This window comes from Buteo buteo, chromosome 2 (genome assembly GCF_964188355.1).
Source record: "Buteo buteo chromosome 2, bButBut1.hap1.1, whole genome shotgun sequence".
In the NCBI taxonomy this organism is placed as follows: Eukaryota; Metazoa; Chordata; class Aves; order Accipitriformes; family Accipitridae; genus Buteo; species Buteo buteo.
The window spans coordinates 27,423,455-27,446,079 of record NC_134172.1 but is presented as its reverse complement, the minus strand read 5'-3'; the positions used below and the strand labels follow the sequence as shown (position 1 = coordinate 27,446,079).

General features: G+C 41.2%; 1 protein-coding gene across 1 annotated transcript in view; it reads right to left on the bottom strand.

The window, feature by feature from the left end:
- Positions 1–1,166: 1,166 nt before the first annotated feature.
- Positions 1,167–22,625, bottom strand: part of LOC142040943 (putative acyl-CoA dehydrogenase 6) — a 95,291-nt gene continuing 73,832 nt past the window's right edge. Inside the window, exons 6-9 of the mRNA XM_075049390.1 lie at positions 16,696–16,869; positions 10,439–10,600; positions 10,138–10,288; positions 1,167–2,024 (exon numbers count right to left, since the gene is read on the bottom strand). Coding sequence (XP_074905491.1) covers positions 1,934–2,024; positions 10,138–10,288; positions 10,439–10,600; positions 16,696–16,869 — 578 coding nt within the window. The 3' untranslated portion in view covers positions 1,167–1,933. The remainder of the gene's footprint in view (positions 2,025–10,137; positions 10,289–10,438; positions 10,601–16,695; positions 16,870–22,625) is intronic.

Below are 22,625 nucleotides of genomic sequence, written 5' to 3'. Positions count from 1 at the left end.
GTATAAAACCAACAGGATTTTCATTTTAAATGTCAAACCAGATTAAAAAATAATTAATGGAGAATAAGAACTAGGTCGTCTTCCTTTTTACCCCCATTCCCCCCAGTCTTCAGTGGTGTGGAGGAGTGAGGGGAACTGAACTGGGGGAAAAGATCTTAAGCCTATGTCTTCCTTTCTGTGTTTCTTCATTTAAGAAGGGTTGTAAATTTTTTTTTGCTGTTGTCTAAATAGGGCAGGAAATGGAGATAAAGCTTAAGCACAAGGAATATACAAAGCCTCCAACCGTCTACATCTGTATGTTTCTTAGAAAACAGACAAGGGCTTTTTTAATTAAGTGCTGAAACAGAGCTCCATTAGGCTCTTTTAACATGAATGTGTCTGAAATGTAACTAGAAGTTACATGCTCAAAACTGTGACATTTCTGTATGGTTTTGTTGTTTTACAGGATGTAGCACATTTCCCTTTCTTCAATTCCAGTAAAAGGTTGATGTTCAGTTTAAAATCTGAACTGGAATCCTGCAAGTTTGCTTAGAATGGTTAAGGTGACTTTATGTAAAGGTGAAACTGCTTTGAGAATACTTCACTCGGGGAAGGGGAATGGCAATTGGTGGGAACCATGCCTTGCAGCCTTAGAATGTTCTTCAGCATCTGTGCTTGCTTTACTGGTCATTTTCTGTTAGAAAAGTATTACTCTGACAGGACTTAAGATTCACAAATAGCAAGGTTTCAGGATGCCATTGTATGACCTTGCAGAATAAAATACACTACATAATGGAGTGATAGGAAAATACTAGTAGCATTAATTGTACTTTTACAAAGTTGCGGTTAATAGCAGCTATGTAAGAATACTGCAATTGTTATTGTTTTTGCAATCTTTTGTCTGTAACTTTTACACAATATTTATATATTGTTTTTCTCAGTTTACTGTAAATTAGACTCTATCTAGCAAACATGCAGATCACTTCCAAGTGGAGGGAAATTTCATCTTTTAAATATCAAACTGTTAACCTTGAAGTATCATGGAGATTCCTTAGAAAATGCTTAATTGACATTCCATTTGATTACAAGGACAATTCCACTGAAGTTTTTTTTTTTTTTTTTTTGCAATAATACAGGCTGTCTCTTCTGGCTTAAATGGCTGTTTTAAGAAGAGTTAATTACACACATTTTTCATATTAATGTGTTTATTTTTAACATTTTTCTTTAATTACACACAAACCATAATACCTTACTGCTGAAGTTCAGGCCTCCAAAAGCTTGAGATACAATTAAACAGTTGTTTGGAGAATTCTACAAATAAAAATCAACCCCCACTCCCATCACCAAACATCCATGACAGTGTAGAACAAGTCAATGTGAACTTGGCAAAGAAGACAGAGCTCATTTTGATGAGTACTTGCTAAAAGCATAAGATAGGGAAGGTACTTGTAATTGAGAGCAAAATCACTGGCCCAGTGTTTTAATATGGCAGGGAATAATTTGTGCCTTAATTATGAATCCTGAAAGCAAAGCTACACTGAAATAAGATTAAGCTACTAGTGAAATCATAGCTGTATCCATATGGAAGTTCTGTTTCTTAGCTCGCAACTTAGATGCTCTAAAATGTAGATACACCTTGATTAAAGAAGACATTTTTGCTAGGTGCTTAGTGTGGATCACTAGACTCCCCAAAGCAGTAACTCACTGAAAAAATAATGGAAAAAAAATCTTGCAGGAGGCCACATGATTTCAGACTGCTTTGTATCAACAGAAACTTGACATTGGAGAACACGTAGAATGACAATGGTTAAAGAACTTGACAAGCATTTCAATGGCAAAATTACTGTTACGTTTTCTACTTATTTAATCCTTGAAACGTACTGGCTGTTACTTTCGGTGTGCAGTACAAGTCATGCTCTTGCTTTCTTAATTTTCAAGGAAGAGTGGAAATGCGTCACTTGCTTGGAAGTGTTTCCATGTATTTGCATATGATGGAAAGCATGGTTTCATCTGTGCCACCTCCTATTGACATTAATCTCAAGTCTCTGTAGAAATACGAAGAGTAAATTTAGACATTTGCATGCCATACTGATGGAACAAGTACAGAACTGTACATACCTATTTATTCTATGCATTTATTATGGAGCTGCTTTCATTATATTGAAACCCCTTGTTTACAGAAGTACGTACATCGTGTGGACAAATCTGTTGTCAGCACCATAAATACCCTTTTGTGTACAGGGATGCTGCTAATTCAAAATCGAAAGGCTTAAGACACAATTTGGCACGTCCAATTTTCAGATTCTTTAAAAAATAACCTTAACTTGGTGTAGTGCTGTATTTTCATCTTGAAATAAGTTAAAACCTCTCCTAGCATACAACTGCCCCTGCTTAAGGCCAGCTAGGGCTCCTGCAGCTGAACTCCATACAGACTTCTGTTTAGGTCTTACCACTTTGGACTGGCATAGAAAGCATCACAGGCCCTTCCCAAGGTTTTCTGCTGGACTGCCTGCTTAAATTACCTGCACGTCACATACTAATGCCAGTTGTCTGCAGAACACCTCATCCACTGCCTCCTCCTGGTGAGATGGTCCGCAATACTTCCCGCAACATCCCTGCTGTTCCTTTGCCAAAGCTGTAGGTGCCTAAGCCTGCAGTTGAATTTTAGGAGGGGAGGGAGCTTTTGGAGGGCCAGCAGCAGCAAAAAGTGTTGCAGCATTTAACTTCCCCTAACTCCATGGTAAAAAGAATATTAGTCAATCAGTACATGAAGTATTGGAGGATTATATGGAGAAGGTACAATTTTCATTCAAGTTTTTTAACCAACAAGCATCCTGGTCTCCCTAATGGCTACGTGAGATCTGGCATAATCCGTATTAGTATTATAGTATAGTATTATATAGTAGTATAGTCTTACATAGTATACAAAGCTTCTCTGCTTTAAATGAATGGTTGCTCTAAGCATATTTACTTTTGATTTGATATTTCTAATCACACTCATTTAAAAACTGCCATTAATATCACTGAGTCATCCCTAACAGTATTGCCTAAGTTCGTTGTGCTAGCCACATTGCAAACTACTGCAACCTTAAGCGGTTTTCTTCAGAAATTTATTTTCTCCTTTGGGGAGAAGAAAAAAAAAACCCAAACCACTGAGACAGTTCTGCTAAACTACCTCTACTTAATTCAATAACCTGAAGATTCCTCATCTTCCTATGGGCCTTGTTGAAGGCAGCAGAGCTGGAACAATGGTAGATTACTTGTTCTTCGTGCTGTGGTGCTATCTGCTTTTTTGAGCTGCAGAAAGCCCCTGCCAATGCTTAGCATCTTGCATCTTCACAGCACTGTAGCAACAGTAAGTAATTAATCCTCAGAACTCCTCTGTGATGCTGATTGTGGTGGGTTGACCCTGGCTGAACGCCAGGTGCCCACCAAAGCCGTTCTATCACTCCCCCATCCTCAGCTGGACAGGGGAGAGAAATATATAACATAAAGCTTGCGGGTCGAGATAAGGACAGGAGAGATCATTCACTAATTACTGTCACGGGCAAAACAGACTCAGCTTAGGGAAAATTAGCTCAATTTATTACAAATCAGCCAGAGTAAGGTAATGAGAAATAAAACGAAATCTCAGAACACCTTCCCACCACCCCTCCCTTCTTCCCGGGCACAACTTCACTCCTGGATTTCTCCACCAAGCCCTCCCAGCGGCACAAGGGGGACAGGGATGGGGTTTACGGTCATCACACGTTATTTTCTGCTGCTTCACCTCCCCAGGGTGAGGGCTCATCACACTCTTGCCCTGCTCCAGCGTGGGGTCCCACCCACGGGAGACAGTCCTCCACGAACATCTCCAACGTGGGCCATTCCCACGGGCTGCAGCTCTTCACGAACTGCTCCAGCATGGGTCCTTTCCATGGTGTGCAGTCCTTCAGGAGCACACTGCTCCAGCGCGGGTCCCCCACGGGGTCACAAGTCCTGCCAGAAAACCTGCTCCACGGGCTCCTCTCTCCACAGATCCGCAGGTCCTGCCAGGAACCTGCTCCAGCGTGGGGTTCCCACGGGGTCACAGCCTCCTTTGGGAACCCACCTGCTCCGGTGTGGGGTCCTCCCCGGGCTGCAGGTGGAGATCTGCTCCACCGTGGACCTCCCTGGGCTGCAGGGGGACAGCCTGCCTCACCAGGGTCTTCCCCACGGGCTGCAGGGGAATCTTCGCTCTGGCGCCTGGAGCATCTCCTCCCCCTCCTTCTTCACTGACCTTGGTGTCCTCAGGCTTGTTTCTCTTACATGTTCTCACTCCTCTCTCCAGCGGTTGTTTCCGCATCCCAACTTTTTTTTTCCTTCTTAAAAATGTTATCACAGAGGCGTTACCACTATCACTGATTGGCTCGGCCTTGGCCGGCGGCGGGTCCGTCTTAGAGCCGGCTGGTATGGGCTCGCTCTCTCTCGAACACAGGGGAAGCTTCCAGCAGCTTCTTACAGAAGCCACCCCTGTAACCCCCCCCGCTACCAAAACCTTGCCACATAAAACCAATACACTGATAAAAATCCTCCATTTGCAGCAGGAATCGACACATCTGGCTTGTTTATATGAAGTTATAAATAGGCAGTGGTTTGGTGGTATGTGACAGACATGTCAGGCTATCACATATAAATATATGTTTTAAAAAACCAAAACACCTTTCACTTATGTTTTGTGTGTGAGTGTGTGTGTGTGTTTTTACAAAATTGCTTGTGATTGTAATTTTGTCTCTATGGGTGAGATAAGGAATATTTCCTACAGAATGTACAGGCAGGTGACTAATGCCAATCTCTTCTCTGGGGAGACAGGACAGAAGGTTTCACCTAGTTTAAGAGGATTGAGATAACAAAGGACTCAAATGGTTTTAATCCAGCAGTCCCCTTCTGGGAAAGACACTTTCTTTCAGCCTAAGAAAACAAAACCACAGGACTAACTATCCTGCCAGGAACTCTGTGAGGAAGCTGGGGAAGATGACGTAGTAAAGTAAGCTTGTGTTATCAGCTATTTATTGTAAGTTTATGGTTTGATAGTTTATATTATATCAATAATGCATTATTAATACAGCATATAAATATTTTAATATATATAAATACTAGAATGTTATTGCTTTAGGTAGGCTACCCCTGGAATGCCTTTGATCTGGCACAGCAACACTTTGCTTTTTGATTTCTTCATCGCCTTGTTGCTGCCCCTGTGACAGAGCAGCACGTCCTGCACTACCTGCAGCCCTGCTGAGGTGAGCACCAACCTGCGATGGCTTCGCCCTGACCAAGGACAGTGAGGAACCAGCCTGCAATGCACCATACAGTTATGTAAAGGTGTCATTTTGAGGGACCAAACTTCTAGCTGCTTGTTGAATGCTGTTTTCCTTAGGGAGTGGGAGTTTGCCCCATGAAAGAGATAAATCCTGACCATTGTGTTGTGCCCCTCCTAAAGCACTCCCTACAAAGAGTTTCCTCTCATTCAGGAAATCCCATGCATCTGAAACATCCACTGTAGATTATAAGACTTATTCTACTCAACCAAATCAAGAGATGTAAATGTTAAAAAGCAATCCACTTTTTGATGGATTCAAAAAAACATAAATAATTTCAAAGCTGTTTTAAAAAACTGCGCTTACGAGGGAGGGTGAGGAGCCCTTCGCACCCATCCAACTCAATCCAAGTTATCAATAATTTCCTATTAGGCAGCAAAAGGAACAAAAAGGACCCTCCATGTTGTCAAATCAAGTTTCCCGTCTCCATCATAAAACCTCCTTCAGAAATGCATCGAGCACTGCTTTAAGGAGAAAAAACAAGGTCCCTTTAATCTTAGACTATCCTAATTTGAAGGCTGTCACATAACAAAGTTGTTCTAATGATTAGGAACCCTCTTATTTACAGCCTGAATGTGTTCCTGAGTAGTATAATCCAGTATAGTCCTTCAGTTTAATGTTCCTCTTTTGGCTGGTGTTGATCCCTCCGCATCCAGAGCACCATTAAGCCCTTGATTTTGCACAAGCAAAGCCACGTCCATCACCCTGCCTGTAAACCTTTTGGTCCCAGTTATCCTGAAAATCAGGGCTGAGTCCTTGCTCCAGTCCGAGCTCTCCCTTGCATGCGATTTCACTAGCCACAAAGTAGGGACATTTACCTACCTCACAGCGAGAGGAAAGCTTTTGACCTTGTAACGTGCTATACAGGCGCTAAGGCTGGAGCTAATGGCATGCTACATCTGTCTGTAGCCTCAAGCTGATACAATGTGATGGTCTTTGCAGTTGTGCATCCCACCACCATTTACTACCTGCAGCCGAGAAGCTGTGCCTGCTCAGGGAGCCACTCTACGCTACACTTTTCTCTTGAAAGCCATATGGCATTGGGATCTAGAAAACCCTTTCTTTTCACAAACACCCTGAGAGGAGCCAGCTGCACCATCTATCTTCAATACAGATGTCTTCACATAACTTATAAGTCCCGAGAAAATAAACTAAGTCATTTTCTTTCCCTTTTCCAGCAGTGGTCAGTGCTGGTCAGACATGGGGAAGAAAGCAAGTTTTGGTGACTCTGGTTTTCCCTAACAGCCTGGCTTCATGGCAGCGGTCCCTCAGAGATGCTGCTCCCTGCTTCCCTGGTTAGGAGGCTCTTGGTAAATCCTTCCCAAGGTTTATGTGTCTCGGAGTATCACTGTTTCCCAGAAGGCCATTTACACGCTGCTTCCTTTCAGCACAAATTGCACTTGGTTACAAAACATTTACCCCTTTTTCTCACACTTACTATTTTGAAGTTGTATTATGGGCAAGATTTTTCTCCACAAAATATATTGATGTACCCTCAAGTTTAATATTTTGTGACTTCTTCCATCTTCAGACTCAGCTAGAGTGCTTATAGGCTGTCCAAATTAAGCAGCATCTAAAGGAGCCTCTGATCTAGAGGGAGAAGTTTGAGCTGATACCACCCAGTGTGGCAGGCCTCCAGCCAGGCTGGCACAGCCCAGGCACCATCAGCCATGCCTGCCCGTTCGCATGGCGCTGCCTGTTTCCCCTAAGGGGCATTCTGAAGGGACAGCTGAGCAGGAGTGGGCATCACCCTGCCCTGCTCTGGAGCACAGCTCCGCTTTAAAAGTCATCACTGTACAGTTACCTACTTTGATTTGCCATATTAGAGCTAGACATCATGTGCTTCATCTCCTAAATTCCGTTTTGAGGTATTCATAAAAGTCAACCAAAGACAGGCATCTGTCTCAAAACCCCTGCAGAAAAAGGTTGAAACTGCGGATTTGCTTTCACAGATGACTGAGGAATCATTATTAAGTCTTGTCCCAACAGTTAGCTACTGACTTCAAAGCAAATTGTTTTTGTCAGCAGAAATTGATAGGTTTCGCTTCGTACAACCATAAATTGTGATTATGACAAAGACTGATAAAAAAAACCCCAATTGTCTAGACTCATTCTAGTTTAGACATGCTTTGTGAAGAATGAAAGAATACAAAAAATGAAATAAAGAATGAACCCAAATAAAATATTTCAATTGACTTTTTAAACATGTGAGGAATACAAAAATAGTTTAGAAGGAAATGCATTACTTATTAAAAAAAATCCACTTAAAACTACATAGAAGTTTGATTTTTAACTATCCTGAATTACAAATAAAACTTCATATTGCAGTATCTAGGTGACAGTTGAGGGAAGAAAAAGAAATGTTTTTCTTATGCAGCTATGTGCATTTGCAATGCTATTTACGCTTTTATCTATTTCACATGAGCAGTCAATCAATATTTTTCGTACTGCTTTCTCAAGTCTTTCACAATGCAGCAAGTAAAGAAATGGTAGCATTCTCCACATCACACCCCACGAGAATAAAACTTGTAAGAACTGGCAGGAGTTAGGCACAGTGGTTAGTACTTAGAAACAAGCTTAAATTAAAAAAAAAAAACAAACTTTTTTAAGAAGGCCAGACAAATTCTTCCTATAACAACTGAAGTGTACATAATTACCATTAAAATATATAGATCAACACCCGAATTTTTTTAAAACTCACGAAGTCTAAAAAATTGCAATATACTGCCACAAAAAGTTTTCCTCCCTGTGATCTCTCACAACCTGGGGTTTTCATGTAGATTTGTTCAATAATTGGTTCCTCTTAAGTCATGATGTCTTTGAAGCATTTCATACAGGGGAGAGAAAAATAAACAAACACAACTCCAGTCTGGCGCTCTCCTGCTCCAGAATCCTACTAGTCAGGTAGAGTCTGGAAAGTTCTATTATTTTTTATATTGACATGTATTTTTCTATTAAACCCTTTGATATTTGGGCTCGAAACTCTTTTCCAAACCCTTTCTCCTCAGAATTCCTACAACTGAAAATGAGACATTTGCATATATAAAACCATCCCAGTGTAGGCACCTACATGGTGAAACAGCTATCTTTATGCCTTCTAGAGAATACTGCACTTTAGAAAAGTCAGTTGTTATCATTACAGATTAACAGATTCTGACTTGAACCTGTAATTGTTTATTTAGGTAATACTATTCTTCTCTCTTTCTGGAGCTTATGGTTACTCAATGATGGAAATTTCACTGATTCATAGAAAAATTTTAGAGTATAAATATCACACCACCTTTAGCCTCATTTATATCAGTGTTTGTTTTAGAGGCAGAAAGATATGTTCCTTTAGCCAGCTGACACAGTTAATACCAATAGGAAATACTCTGGATTTCTTCTCAGGAAAAATATGACTGTGCTGGTGCACTTAGAAACCACTCTGGAATTCACATAGAAAAGCCCTGCCCACAGTTAGCAATAATATACTGGGCTAGGAAATCTAAAGACAAATTAAAGCTATATAAAAGCACATGCACATTAATCTGTACACATTACTACACTGACAGTAAGCACTTCAAGACATGGATTCATTTTATTCAGAGTGCCTACTGCAGTAGCTTTTAGCATCTGCATCACCACAGACCATTAGCTGCTAATAAAGATGCTGTGAAAAAAATAACTAATAAAAACTATTATATTGACAGCTGGTTTAAAGCCACCACCATATAGCTGTCTGTACCTTCACCAGAAAATTTCAGGAATCCACAAATCAAAAAAGACTGAGGATCTTTCTGACCTACCACAATGGCATTCTTTTTAATAGCAGTTTATGAACAATAGAAAAAGTAATTCAATCTACTAAAAAGAAACAAGCTTTTTACAGATTTTTTTTCAAGTGTTTTGCTCTCACTTTATACAGAAATATTTACCAAAACTTTCAACTAACTGAACCACTAGCTGATTTTGCTAACCTTTGATTAGTTATCATATATATAAGGGCTGAACTGAAATCTGTTACTGCAAGAAAATGCTAGTTCCATTTTGGTCCTTCTACAGAATATAAAACACCGAGGCCAGAATTTTCCTAACAGCTGCCAAGAAAACTGTTCGCTTAGAGAGAATTTTGCTCTAAGTAGATATATGGTAAAATTTGAAGGGACTTCAATTCATTTGCAAAAAGGCCTCTGTACCATTTTAATGATCTAACAACTTGCTGGAAGCAGCTACATCTCTCATACGCATAACTCACACGGTACCTGGTGTGACTAATCAGGTGGAGACTGCTATCAGAAAAGACTACTGCAGGAGCCTAATGGTGAACTCCAGTTTCACACATATATTTGGGGAAAAAGATAAAGCTGACTTTCATTGGTTTTGGAAGAAGTCTTCTGTTTTGTTTTAGTTCTGTTCTTGTAATCAAGACTACAAGCAAACAAAGAGCAAAGCGAAAAATAATCACTTGTTGGTAGGCTTCCCCTTTTTTCCCTTGTCCTATTGTCTGGCAGGTACCAGAGGACCATCAGGGAAAACATGGAGTTTACTTATTTCACCTGACATTCAAGCTAAGCTGTAAGTAGTTCAAACTACACAATGCAAAGCCAAGATTTGGCAAAGGAATAGTCAGCCTACATCCTTACACTCACACGTCACCCCAAAGTCAATGGGACTGTGGATGCCCTTGCATCCACAATGTACATCAGTGACACGCCATTCAGTGGAACAAAACCATTCATGCCGGCTAGAAGCCAGTGCCCTTTTCAAGTGGGTGATCTTTTAGCAGGACATTTAAGAGGCCGAATTTCAGTAAAGCCATTTCCTATTTTCACCACTTGCTTACCTGTAAAACCTGCTCACCAGAACCTCGCTGGTGAATCCCATTCCTCCCCAAAACTGGAGACAGCTATCAGTCACTTCACGGGCCAGACGACCTGCCTTTAACTTAGCCATGGAAGCAAATTTTGTCACATCATTGCCTTCCACATAGAGAGCTAAAAAAAAAAAAGAAGAAATAAAAAAGCACACTTATACACACACAGTCACTGATCACATCTGGCAATCACCTCCCCATGTTCCTTTAGCCTGACAATGTTCTTTGCATAAAGAGAAGCACATCTGGGAAGGCAGATGTGGGAGCTCACCCACAGTACGGTACAGCAGCGAGCGAAGGAGCTCCACTTCAGTTGCCAGCTCGGCCAGGCGGAAATGCACAGCTTGGTTGTGCAGGACGGACTGGTCAAACACTTTCCGCTGGCGAGTGTAGTCAATAGTTTCTTGTATTACAGTTTCCAGCGGTGTCAGGACTTGAAGAAGCAAAGCACAGAACAAGACATCATTTTAGCCAGATCTGTTGTTTTTCTTCTTGTCGAAAAAGATCTTTTTTTCACATTGTACAGACAATACATTTGGTTTTCTAAAGTAAATTATTCCATACGCTCAGTTTGGGTGCAGTTTCAATTCTGAAAAATGCCTGGTATTTCCTTGTACCTTGAAGACCTCTTTATCCCTATTTCACCTGAGCCCCAACTACCAAAACTCAGAGGAGAGTGAAGAGGGGCAGAGAGGAGGGAAGGAAAGTCATAGAACACATTATGTAATGATGAGTATGTAAACTCAGGGCCCTAGAAAAAGCTTGTGGCAACTCCTGCTTTCCATGCTACCCATTTCCTGAAGGTCTGTTACAATCCCAAAAGAAAATCTGAACGCAGACAGTATGCTCACTGCGAAATGCTGTAGAAATTCAAATTCAAGGAAGCTTTCAAGGAGAAGGCAGAAACGTATTCAGAGATCAAGGAACACCAACAGATTGCTTATTACGTCTGCATTCTGTGATCAGATCCCAGCATAGAAAGGAAGGGAAAAACATTAAGATTCACAGCCACTTTTAGTAAATGCTAAACAGTGTTTCTAATGGAAACAATCAAAATAGGATACTGCTAGAAGATGGGCAAGAAAGATGGCAGACACTGCTTTAAAGCAAGAGAAATAGTTCGCTGCTACTTTTTAAGCAAACTTAGAGATACCCTGTTTTAAACAAGAAGAAAAGGGAAAAGTTTTGCTGCCAAGGCAAACCAGCCTTGAAGTGAAGGGCTAGGCTACCAGTCTCTTGCAGCTCAGCTAGGATAATAGCAGGTGCTGAATTTGTGGAGAACTTCATTTGGCAAATGTGGGCCCATGCCACTATGGCAAGCAGTAGGGAGAGGGAGAGAGTTCACAAATCTATCTGTATGAGAAGGGTCACATTTTCTCTTTTCAAAATATGCATAACCACATCCATTCACATTTAGAATCTAAATGACAAAACTCTGAATCTGAAATGCAAAATACAACCAAGCCCTGGACTACGACAAAATCCCTTTTCCCACCTGCCAGTTACTCGCATGACAGTGCCTTACAGGAACCTGGTGTGCTGCCATATTCCTTTTTGCATCACTTTCAAGTTCACCACTATTTAAACGTCATCCCTATACTGCTCTCATATGCAAGACTCTGCATCCAACCAATTGCCCCCTGCCATGATCATTCACCAGTTCTTCTGCAGAGCACTCTTTTTCACATGCTGTCCCCACATTCCATAATGTGATCAACTTTTCTCATTCCTTAAATATTTTCCCCTCCTTTCTCAAACACTAGCCTCAATGCTTATTCTTCAAAAGAGCATATACAATAATGTCCTCATTTCTTCTGTGTTAATACACTATGCTGCCACCCTAATGCTGGTTTTCTGGACAGGAAAATAAATTGCTGTATTCAGGGACACCTCTTGCACAGAGGAACATGCCTATTCTTCCAAAGGACCATGTAACACAACACTGTAGCATGTATAACACTAACAGCTTTTTCACTTGTGTGTCTGCGGTCTCCAGCTTGAAAGATGCTAAAGAAACAGCAAGAAGTTCCTAGGGACTTCTGGTCCCTTGCCCCTGGACTAATACGTGGGAAGCATACAGCTGAGTCTGAGCTTCTGGGAGAGAAACTAAACAGTACATGACAGTGCTAGAAGAGCAGAAGGGAGGTGGGAGGGATAAGGACAAGGGTTAGTCTTGTGTTGGTCTGTCAGAGCAAGGTGCTCCAGCATGACTCATGTGGTACCCAGCATCCAACACCAGGGAAAGAAGAGACGGGAAACAGCAAAGAGGATGCAGGAGCAGGGCTGCGTGGGAAGGAAGAGAACAGCACCTATTTAGGTCTTGCTTGCAAAAGGGCTGAAGATCATGAAGGGGTTTTGGCCCATCTCTGCTCAGGCTGTCACCACACATCAGGGCTGGGAGTGGGGGACCTGAGAAAACTGCTCTCACAGTGTGTCCCTCTCTGCTTCACTGCCTCCTTCCTGCCCCAGCTGATCCACGCTCCTGTTTCCTTAGCTGCCATCACCACCCTTCAGCTTATTCCTGGAACTGCCATTAGCACGCAGAAATAAACAGAGGAAATCTTCTAAGGACAGTCCTGGGCTGCATCAAAAGAAGCGTGGCTACCACGTCAAAGGAGGTGATTCTGCCCCTCTACTCCATGCTGGTGAGACCCCACCTGGAGTACTGCATCCACCTCTGGAGCCCACAGTACAAAAAAGACATGGACCTGCTTGAGCAGGTCCAGAGGATGGCCACAAAAATGATCAGAGGACTGGAGCACCTCTCCTATGAAGAAAGGCTGAGAGATTGGGGTTGTTCAGCCTGAAGAAGGGAAGGCTCCGGGAGGACCTTGCTGCAGCCTTTCAATATATAAAGGGGGCTTAAAAGAAAGACAGAGAGAGACTTTTTACCAGACCCTGTAGTAAAAGGACAAGGGGCACCGGTTTTAAACTGAAAGAGGGTAGGTTTAGATTGAACATAAGGAAGAATGTTTTGGAGTTGGAACTAGACGACTTTAAGGTCCCTTCCAACCCAAACTGTTCCATGATTCTAAGAAATTCTCTATGATGATGAGATGAGGGTGCTGAGGCACTGGAGCAGGTTGCCCAGAGGTGGTGGATGCCCCACCATTGGAAGTGTTCAAGATCAGACAAGACAGGGCTTTCAGCAACCTGATCTAGTGAAATATGTCTCTGCCCATGGCAGGGGGATGAGACACGATGATCTTTAAAGGTCCCTTCCAACCCAAACCATTCTGTGATGCATAGCTAACATGGCAAAGCTTAGCTGTGCAGCAAACAGCAATGAAACGCAGGATATCACGAATACCATGACTGCCAACAGCCTTATACAACCTAACAGCACACAATACTTGGTCAGTCATATAAGTACAGAGAAATGCCATTCTTAACAGTGAAACTCCTCTCTGAACTTTTTTTTTTCTTTCTGTATATTTGTTTCCTCTTTTGTCATTCAGTGTTCTCCACATCCTCAGACAAACTTGGCCCCACGGGTTTCAACTGACAGCACGTGCAGGAAATGTCACTCTAGGGCAGCCTAAGGAACGCACAGTCTACCACACAGCTGAGTATTGTGAAAGCACTTGAAGGTGCCAGATGCAGAATAATCTTCTTCTCATACTTCCATCCAACTTACATTTTTCCACTTGAAACTTCTGCTCACTGTAAACACACTTTGCCTTGCTATGTGTCCTCTCGGAACAAAAGGAAGTTAATACATTTTTCCTAGGCTGTGGCTGATCACTCTCTAGTGAGATGTGCAGTGAGCTCCAAGCCAAGCAATCTGTATCTTAAGGACACACATTGCCCATGCAGAGGATCTGTCATCCTGCTTACTGGCCATGACTCAATGGTGCTCATAAAACTGAGACTACAGGAGCAGACAGAAGTCATTAGAAAAGTGCCATTCTGCTCTCTCACACACACTGAACTCCCTTTTTACCTCCAAGTTAAGCAATTCACATAAGAACCGTTTGCTTTCTTGCCATAGCAACATTCTTTTCCTGTGATCAGTGCAACAGGTCCACAAGTGGATGGTGTTTACCAAGTGTCACAACATGGGAGAGATACGTGGCAGCTCTTCTATTTCAATGAAGCAAGAAACACAGTGACTTTTACCGATGCCTTTGGTAACGTGTCACTTGGCACAAAAGACCACACCTGTGACGAGATTTTGCAATTCCAGGAAATTAGTTTTCCATTTATATTTTAAATCTGTTTGACTGAAAATTTGTTTTAAAAGAAAAAAAGAAAAGAAAAGAAAAGAAAAGAAAAGAAAAGAAAAGAAAAGAAAAGAAAAGAAAAGAAAAGGTAAAGAAGGAAGAAAACTCCCCACACATTCTGAAATCTGGCCACAAAAGAAGATAATTAATAAACAGAGAGAAGGCTGAAGCACGTGGTACTTGATACTAAAAATACATAAAAACTAAAACAAAACCCCCCAAACACAACAAAACAAAACAACACCCAAAAAGAAAAAAGAGAAAAGAATGGCATTCAACTGCCTCTTCCAAGTTTTAGAAAGCAGTGAAGGCAAGGATACCAGGACTGGTCCCTAAAGTGTTTAAAAGCAGACTGATGATTTTCAATGTCACATAAATAGTCATGAACTGGGAAGGAACAGAAATGTCCTTCTGAGGGCCAGAAGTGAGGACTAGGGTTACACGTGCAGACCTAAGCACAAAACTACTGAAGGCACGTCCATAGTTTTGCACATCTGAGCCTTCAGCAAAACACTTGTGGTTGAACATAGGTAAAACCATTTGCAGGACTGGAAGTTAACAGCTAGATGTCGTGGTGTAACAATCCGCATCCACCAAGCACCTGGCTCCCTTCTGAGCATCGATTACTCTTTTTTCTTGTTTACCACTACTGGTTACCTCTGAAGTTTGCAACTTGGCCCAAACCATGGGTCTCGCCCCTGGTCCCAGTGCTTTTGTGCATTTTTATCAGATAGCGGACAAAAGCAAAACCAGGGGGCTTAGCAAGGTATAACACACTGGCCAGCACGCTGCAGGAGGCAGCTCCCTCCCCTTGGTGAGCTCAAGGCTCTTCGTCCCTGATGGCCCCTGCCTGGCCATGGTGGGGGGAGCGAAGATGCCCTTCCCAGACCGCTCATCCAGGGGGAGGGTTCGCCTGCTCCTGCTGTGTTGGTTCTGGGCAAAAAGAAGAATTGAAACCTGGTGTCTGACTTCCTGGCAGAGCACGGTGACTGCCAGGCGGTTGTGCAAGGCTGGACAGTACCAAGCTGCCAGTGGTTTTAACAGGAGTGATCTAACCTGCCAGGCTTTGTGTTTTGATGCTGTCAGTGCGCGTCACTTTTGCCTGGGGCATGACTAATGTCGTGGGCTACTCTGCTGCCTGAGGAGTATCGCTGCAACCCAAAGTTTCTGATTGTTTTGTTTAACTTAGACTTCAAACTGAGCATAAAAATGTACAATGCATGTCCTTGCAGTCTGCGTACGTCCCAAATAAAACAGGACCAGCAGTAGGACCATGTCTCCTCTTTGTCCTAGTCTGCCGTGGCACCCCTTGCAAGTCTAACCTCCTGCTCTTTGCTAAAACTACTCTCACTTTTACTGTTTATCTCAGGCTGAACTAAGAATTTTAGCCCAAACCAAAGATTTTTGTAAAGCTTTTGAACTCTAAAATATTTAGTCTGGGATCAACCCACAACAGGGAGTGATTTTTTTTATTTGGTCACTTAATCAGAAAATCCCTTCTTAGAGTACCCGATTCCCCAGCCACATACAGACAGCAACAGACGGGGTATGCACAGGAGCACAAATTTGGTGAGATTATTTATACAACCCTGAAACTTAAAGAGGACCAATCTTCTCACAGTGAACCACTTTATATTTAAGTTGAAGAAGCAAACACTGTGGGGTGGGGGGGAAGGTTAGGACACTGAAAATGGACAATCCAGACTTGGATGTGGTTACCTGGAATATCCAGAATCCATGTTACTCAAATATATGGATTCGAGTACGGCCTGAGTTCAGAGTAACAGGAACTCTGTGACAGCATAACTTCAGGGGAAGGAATTTGGTGCTGTACCACTTACGTTCAAAATTTACGGAGGTAAAACAGAACTGCAAAACAAAGCTCTTACATCCTGTAAGAGTCACTTCTTTACACAGCCACTAAGTTAATTTTCTAAAATCCAGGATAAACATTATAGCTTATTGTGCTACAGGAAAAATCACTGTCCTTCTATTTCGTGCCAGTATTTTGATAGCCTTTGTGCTATATTTGTAGCAGACATAACATGATACCGTATTTTCTTATCAGCAGAAAAGCACCAAGAAAAAGAAACAAGGCAAACCCAGCCTCTGTGATGCCTCATAAAATATATTCTATTTCAAGTTTTCCTACAGAAAGGGAAGGTTGTCTGCATCCAGGCTATGACAGACTTCAGAAACAGATTGTAAGAGGTTTTGGAATTTACAATAAAAGGAAAGTGCTGTTAGTCATGCAAAGGGTGACCCGTGTCCCTGGCTGGCTCCAGAATCACAAATTATGACTTACCAGTGGCTACTGCCCACAGCCGCTCTTCTTGGAATTGCAACATCTGATACGTAAAACCCTTTCCTTCCTCACCGATGAGGTTTTTGCTGGGGACCCTTACGTCTTCAAAAAAGATCTGAGCTGTGTCTGATGACCTCATGCCCAGTTTGTCTATCTTTTTAGCAACATGAATGCCTGAAGAAAAAGGGGTATTAGAAAGGTCACAAAAAATAGGAGCACTATGTACAAGTACAGCATTTTAAGAAAGCGAGGTTTACAGAAGTGAAGGTATATGCCAAGACTACAGTGAAACCTACCTTTAGGAAAAAAACCCAACAGTATTCTGGAATTTAAGAGCAAAATGGCCCACATTGTATTTTTAAGACTTTTTCCATTTTATTTAACCAGCAAATCAGAAACTGTAATTGTAAAAGTCCCACTTTCGATTATGTCCCCAAACAATAATTGTTTACTAGTAGTAATAATCTTACTTCATGCACATCTTGAAACAATGCAATATTTATTTGCTTATGTTTCATTTTTAGTGCACTATAATAAAAAGCTGGAATTCAATTTAGCAGTATTTGCTGAGTACCTGCACTGCTGTGAAACAGTAGAGAAATAATGACAAAAACAGAGCTATGTTTTAAGGTGCAGCTAGAGAATTTCTCCTCCTGGAAATCCTCTTCCTTCCCTCTTGTCCACATTTATCCTCTCTTTTCTAGCCTATCCTTATTTTTTCTGGTACCTGTAGGAGACAAAGTTTATAATCACACCATACCACTTTTTCCTAATAGTAAAAAATTAGACTCAAATTCATAACTGCTACAAACATCCAACAATTCCATATCAACTCCAAATTTTGTTAAAACTATGTATTTTATGATGGCCTACACAATACTGTTTAGTTCATCTAAGTAGTCATAGAAGGGTTCATAATGATCTCAATTCATTCCTCTGAGTTTTCACGTGGACATGCTTGTGAAGAGGGTTTAATTCCCCAAAGACCTCTCTTTACACAGCACTGACTCTGATCCCACATGCAATGGTCTATTAGAGATGAACCCAGTTCCTTCAGGTTTGGCCACCTAAGATTTCAGCAGCCTAGTCGCATCAGGTAGGACTCCTTCCTGTTTTTGTTTTTTCCTAGCTACATGTTCTTTCTTGCTATTGTTCAGATACAAGCGTGGCCTACCACTGTGCCATGAGAATTTAATAGACATCCACTGATTTTTTGTGGCAATTCCTTTGTCTTCAGTTTTTACCTCCTTGTTGTTCTGGGGCTAATGTGAACATTTGGGATGGAAGTCAAGAATGTTTCAGAGGTAAACTGAGGCCAACAACCAGGTATGAGGATTTGTGCAAAACATACTGATTACATCTGCCAAGTAAATATACATAGAAAAACAGTCCTCCAAATCAGCATATATGCCTGTGCAGAAAACCAAACATTTTACTACCCACATACATAGTACTCTAACCAGTTTTGCGATGAGGAGGTATTCTGGTAATATTTTCCTCTTTATTATTTTTTTTTCCAATCCTCTACTATTCTCTAACACGGCTTAGTCACCGCACAAATTGTTGTGGTCCCTCTCTGTACTTGTTTGTACCTTGCTCCCCTTCATGGCTTTCGGTGAACATCTCTTTCTGAACTAATATAGATGCCTCAACTTCTACCAACAGGAGGCCTTCAGCCATGTGAAAATTACTTTGGTTTTGCAAGCAGAAGAAGTTGGCAGTCATTCCCTTCAAATTCACTCCCTCTGGCTGCATTGAATAAGGTTATGGAAAGTTTCATCTCTCCACAGAGATGAAATACTGACACTATTTCCAAATGCCAAGACTGCTCTCAGAATAAGGTCCACATAGACTTCCACACCTTGTACTCAAGACTTTTCTCCACCAGCCAATCTCTAAACAGATTATGTGTTAGGAATACTTGCTTTGATATGTGTTCAATGCAGGAAGAAAATCAGGACAGCTGTATAAAAATTTTTTGACTCTTGGATAGAAAATTATCCAGCAATTTGCACCCAGTCATGCCAAAAAAGCATTTGTCATTTGTTTCTGTATTAAAATCAGAGCTAAACAAACACACACACTGAACCATTTACAGGCCCAAATGATTTCTGGAACATCTTTTCCTGTTGGAATATTGCTGCTTGGTTTCTTTGAGAGTCTCAGAGATCATGTCTTCAGACTACTTCCAGCTGGTTTTATGCAATCACTGCTCCTCACCCATATGAAAATGCACTTACTGCTCGGTAGTGGGTGGTTTACTAAGGACTCTGCTGGAAAAAGTACAACTGCCGCCAGTTCTTTTTATTGCTAAATCAATCCTGTTGTCTATTCCCCCAGATCCACACAAAACAACAACTACTGAAGAAAGCTCTTACAGGTTTGGTTAGAGGAGCTACATGTGTTACCCATACTTCTTCCAGATTGGGTTGTGTGTTTAAGTTTCCTGAATCCAGCAGCATTCCCGCTTTGTTGTGCCTTACCAGTTTCACTTGCTCTTAGATTAATTCATGTTTCTCACTCAGAGGGAGGCAAAACTGCATCAGCCTCATGTAGTGCCTTCTCTGCTGCTAGCACATACTTTACATTTCCTCTTTTTTGAAGACAATGATACATAATCATCCCTTTGGCTACAATATGGGCATCAAAATCTTCCTTTACTTAGTTTAATTATCTTCATTTTCTTCACAAAGGGTACTGTATACTAAAAAATACCAGCAGCAGTAGAAATCATCTGCCCAGGTAACTCCTGGAGTTTGTCTGTATTAAATAAACCACAAGCCATCCAATAACACACAAATCTCAATCCAGCAAGGCCAAGTCCCTGACTTACTAAAAATCACTCTAACAGAGCCATTTGTGCTATTTGCACCAGTATCACTGAGATAGATTGCTATACCTCTTCCTGGGCAGTTCTTCCCAAGTATCTTTGATTTTTCATTTTCCCCCGCTCCTCCAGCTTTCTGACAATGTCTTTTATTTCCTATATTCTATCTTGAGAGAAAGGCAGTCACTCTTCCCTGACACCATTTAGTGCCATTACAAATGGAAAGAAGCACATTTTAAACTGCAGCCTGAGAAACATGCTCTCTCCCCTTTCCTGGATGCTCTTCACTTTATTATCTCCTTCTTGCAATCTACCCTAGTGCTCTCTGAGGACTCGGAGGACAAACCAGCGCACAAATAGTTACCAGATTAGGGCTGTAAGTCATTTGTCTATATATCTTGCATATAGACATTTCACGACTTGTTAGATTCTCTTTCATCATATGAGAAATTCAGCTTTTTTTTTAAGACATCATTAGTATGAGGACTATTCACCTAATTCGGATATCTACTATGAATCCACACTGCCGTTATCCAAATTCCCTTTACGAGAAATCTACTCAACAGTATCAAATCTAGACCATGCTTTGCTTCAGCCCAGGACACTGTACACACCTAAAATTAGAAGAAGCAAATCCTACTTCATGTCTCCAATAAACTACTAGTTGTAGTTAGTAACATGCTTTCAGACTTGGAACTTTTTTTTTTATCACCACATTATACAAGTACAAACCAATATTTTCATGAAAAATGCTGGACTAGTCTCCCATGTCCTTCCAGCTGCTAGTAAGGAATAAGTTACTGCTGCGCCCTGAATCCCTTCCTTACCCTGCCATATAGGCTGGTGACTGCAGCAGTAAAGTCAGACATAACACACTCGTTCTCCATTGCACTTGTTCTTGAGCTTTGATACACATACGTCTACAGACGCCTGATAGTGCATCATTCAGCAACGTCCTCCAGACACTTCCTGTACAGTCCCTCTCTGCTGCCCTCCAAGGAGCACAATCTCTGGCAGACAGACATCCTTAGGATGTATCAAACCAGCTGGAGCTTCCTCCTCACATCTGTGTCAAATGGCAGCCTTTTCCATACTTTTCCTCTTTGTCTTCCTGAGAAATCTCACTTCTGATATGACCCACCCATTGAGCACAATCAACCATCTTAATACTTCATTTCAAAAGGTCACCCATCTTGGTACAGTGACCATTTTGGAGGTCAGTATCTGTACCACACAGAAGAATGGAAGCATATACACTTTGCAGAGTTAAATCTTTGTTTCTAGGAAGACTTCTACACTTCTGCAGGTCAGCTTCAGGAGATTCAGGCAATTTTTCTACTCAAAGTCCTTTTACTGCAGGTAAAGAAGGTCTGTGTATAGGCTGTGTGACCTAATGACATCCCTCCTAAAGCTACAATGACTCACCTGTCTTTTTGGAATAAGCAAAGTAGCTGAAAACCTCCAAGTCGATTCCTATATATTCAATCTGCCTCTAAACAGTGGGTTGGCCTACTTTGTCATTTTTGGAAAACTGATCTCAGAGAAGTAATATTGCATTTGCGCTCTGAACCTTTCACGAAAAATCACAAGGAGGACTTCATGCAGATGGCTGAAAAGTGAATTTACCTGGAAGTTCAGGGAGATTCTGGCTCTGAGTTACATGTTCGCTCATCACTTATCAATAAGGACAAAGTCAACAACTAGTGAAATAGCTCAGGTCCACCTTCTGTGAGTTTCCATTCAAAGCCCGTCTTGCATGAGCAGAGGTTGCAGAAACTCACAACGCACTCAGAACTTGCTTAATTCCCAGGGCAACTCACTTACTTGCTTGACTTATTCCATACTGAAATTCACTTACAAGACTTTCCCTTACGTAGCTCTCATCACGCTCTTTTGCAACATTGGAGATGCGGGTTTTGTTCTCAGTCTGACCCATTAAGTGAACATATGGACCTTCACTTCACTGCCATGGTGGTGTCCCTATGTGTGAAATGCTGATAATGACATATATTTTGTATGTAAAATACTCCAAATTGAATGAATAAAAATATTTTCTAGTAATATATAATTACATTAATATACATTATTATATATTAAATAGATACTATATATTTAAAATGTGTTAAAATAGATTATACATTATTTATTAAATAAATTAATATATTACATAAATTTTTAAATATTAAGAGTGAAAACCAAAAAAGTTTAAAAACTTTTGAACAGGTGTTAAAACCGCAAAAGATCCTTGCCAACATCACTTTGACTGTATCCTCTCTGAATTATGTCCTTTATGCATACAGCACATTAGTCTGCAGACCTTGCAGCAGTACTCAGGAACAGACACCATGTAGACTGTACCACTGAAACTTGTACCCTTAGATCAGGATGTATTTCTTCAATGTCTTCACCCAAATTACTAGTTGTCTTCAAAAACAAATCCCTGCTTCCAAGATCTTTGAAACTTTCACTCCAGCCCACATTTAACTCACAGACTCTTCTTGTAATTTAAACTGATAATGATAGTAGCGCCCTGGCAAAAACATCCCTTTGCAGAGCACAGCCATGAAGCACCCTGGGTATGCCTGCACTTCTCTTCAGCAAGCCCACCAGGTTGGGTGGTGGAGGATGGTTATGGGAGGAAGATAGGACCATCCACACAATACAATCACAGCACAGCATTGCATCCTTCTAGTATTCAATACAGCTGGTCAGTAAACCCACCCTAACAGAGTGAGATACTGCCCATGGGCTCCTGAGAGGCAGGTGTTGGCATGTGGGATAAGATTGGTTTGGCAGGTATTTCCCAAGTTTGAAATCTCTAAACTCTATCTTTCTATTTTCACATGTTTGAGAATCACTTTCAATATTTTCTGAAGAAATAAGACAGCAAGCTTAAAAATACTTCTCCATTCATTGAAAAAAGAAGTATATATTCTGCTCCCCAGTCCTCATACAAAACAGGAAAGAGTTTAACACTATTTTGGAAAGATAATTTAAGAACATTTTACATATAGTTCATATGTAGCAAAGATCTATGTAAATAGGGTAATATGTTATTTATTTTGCATACTGTTTGTGTCTTCATGCCTTTTGGGGACAGAAA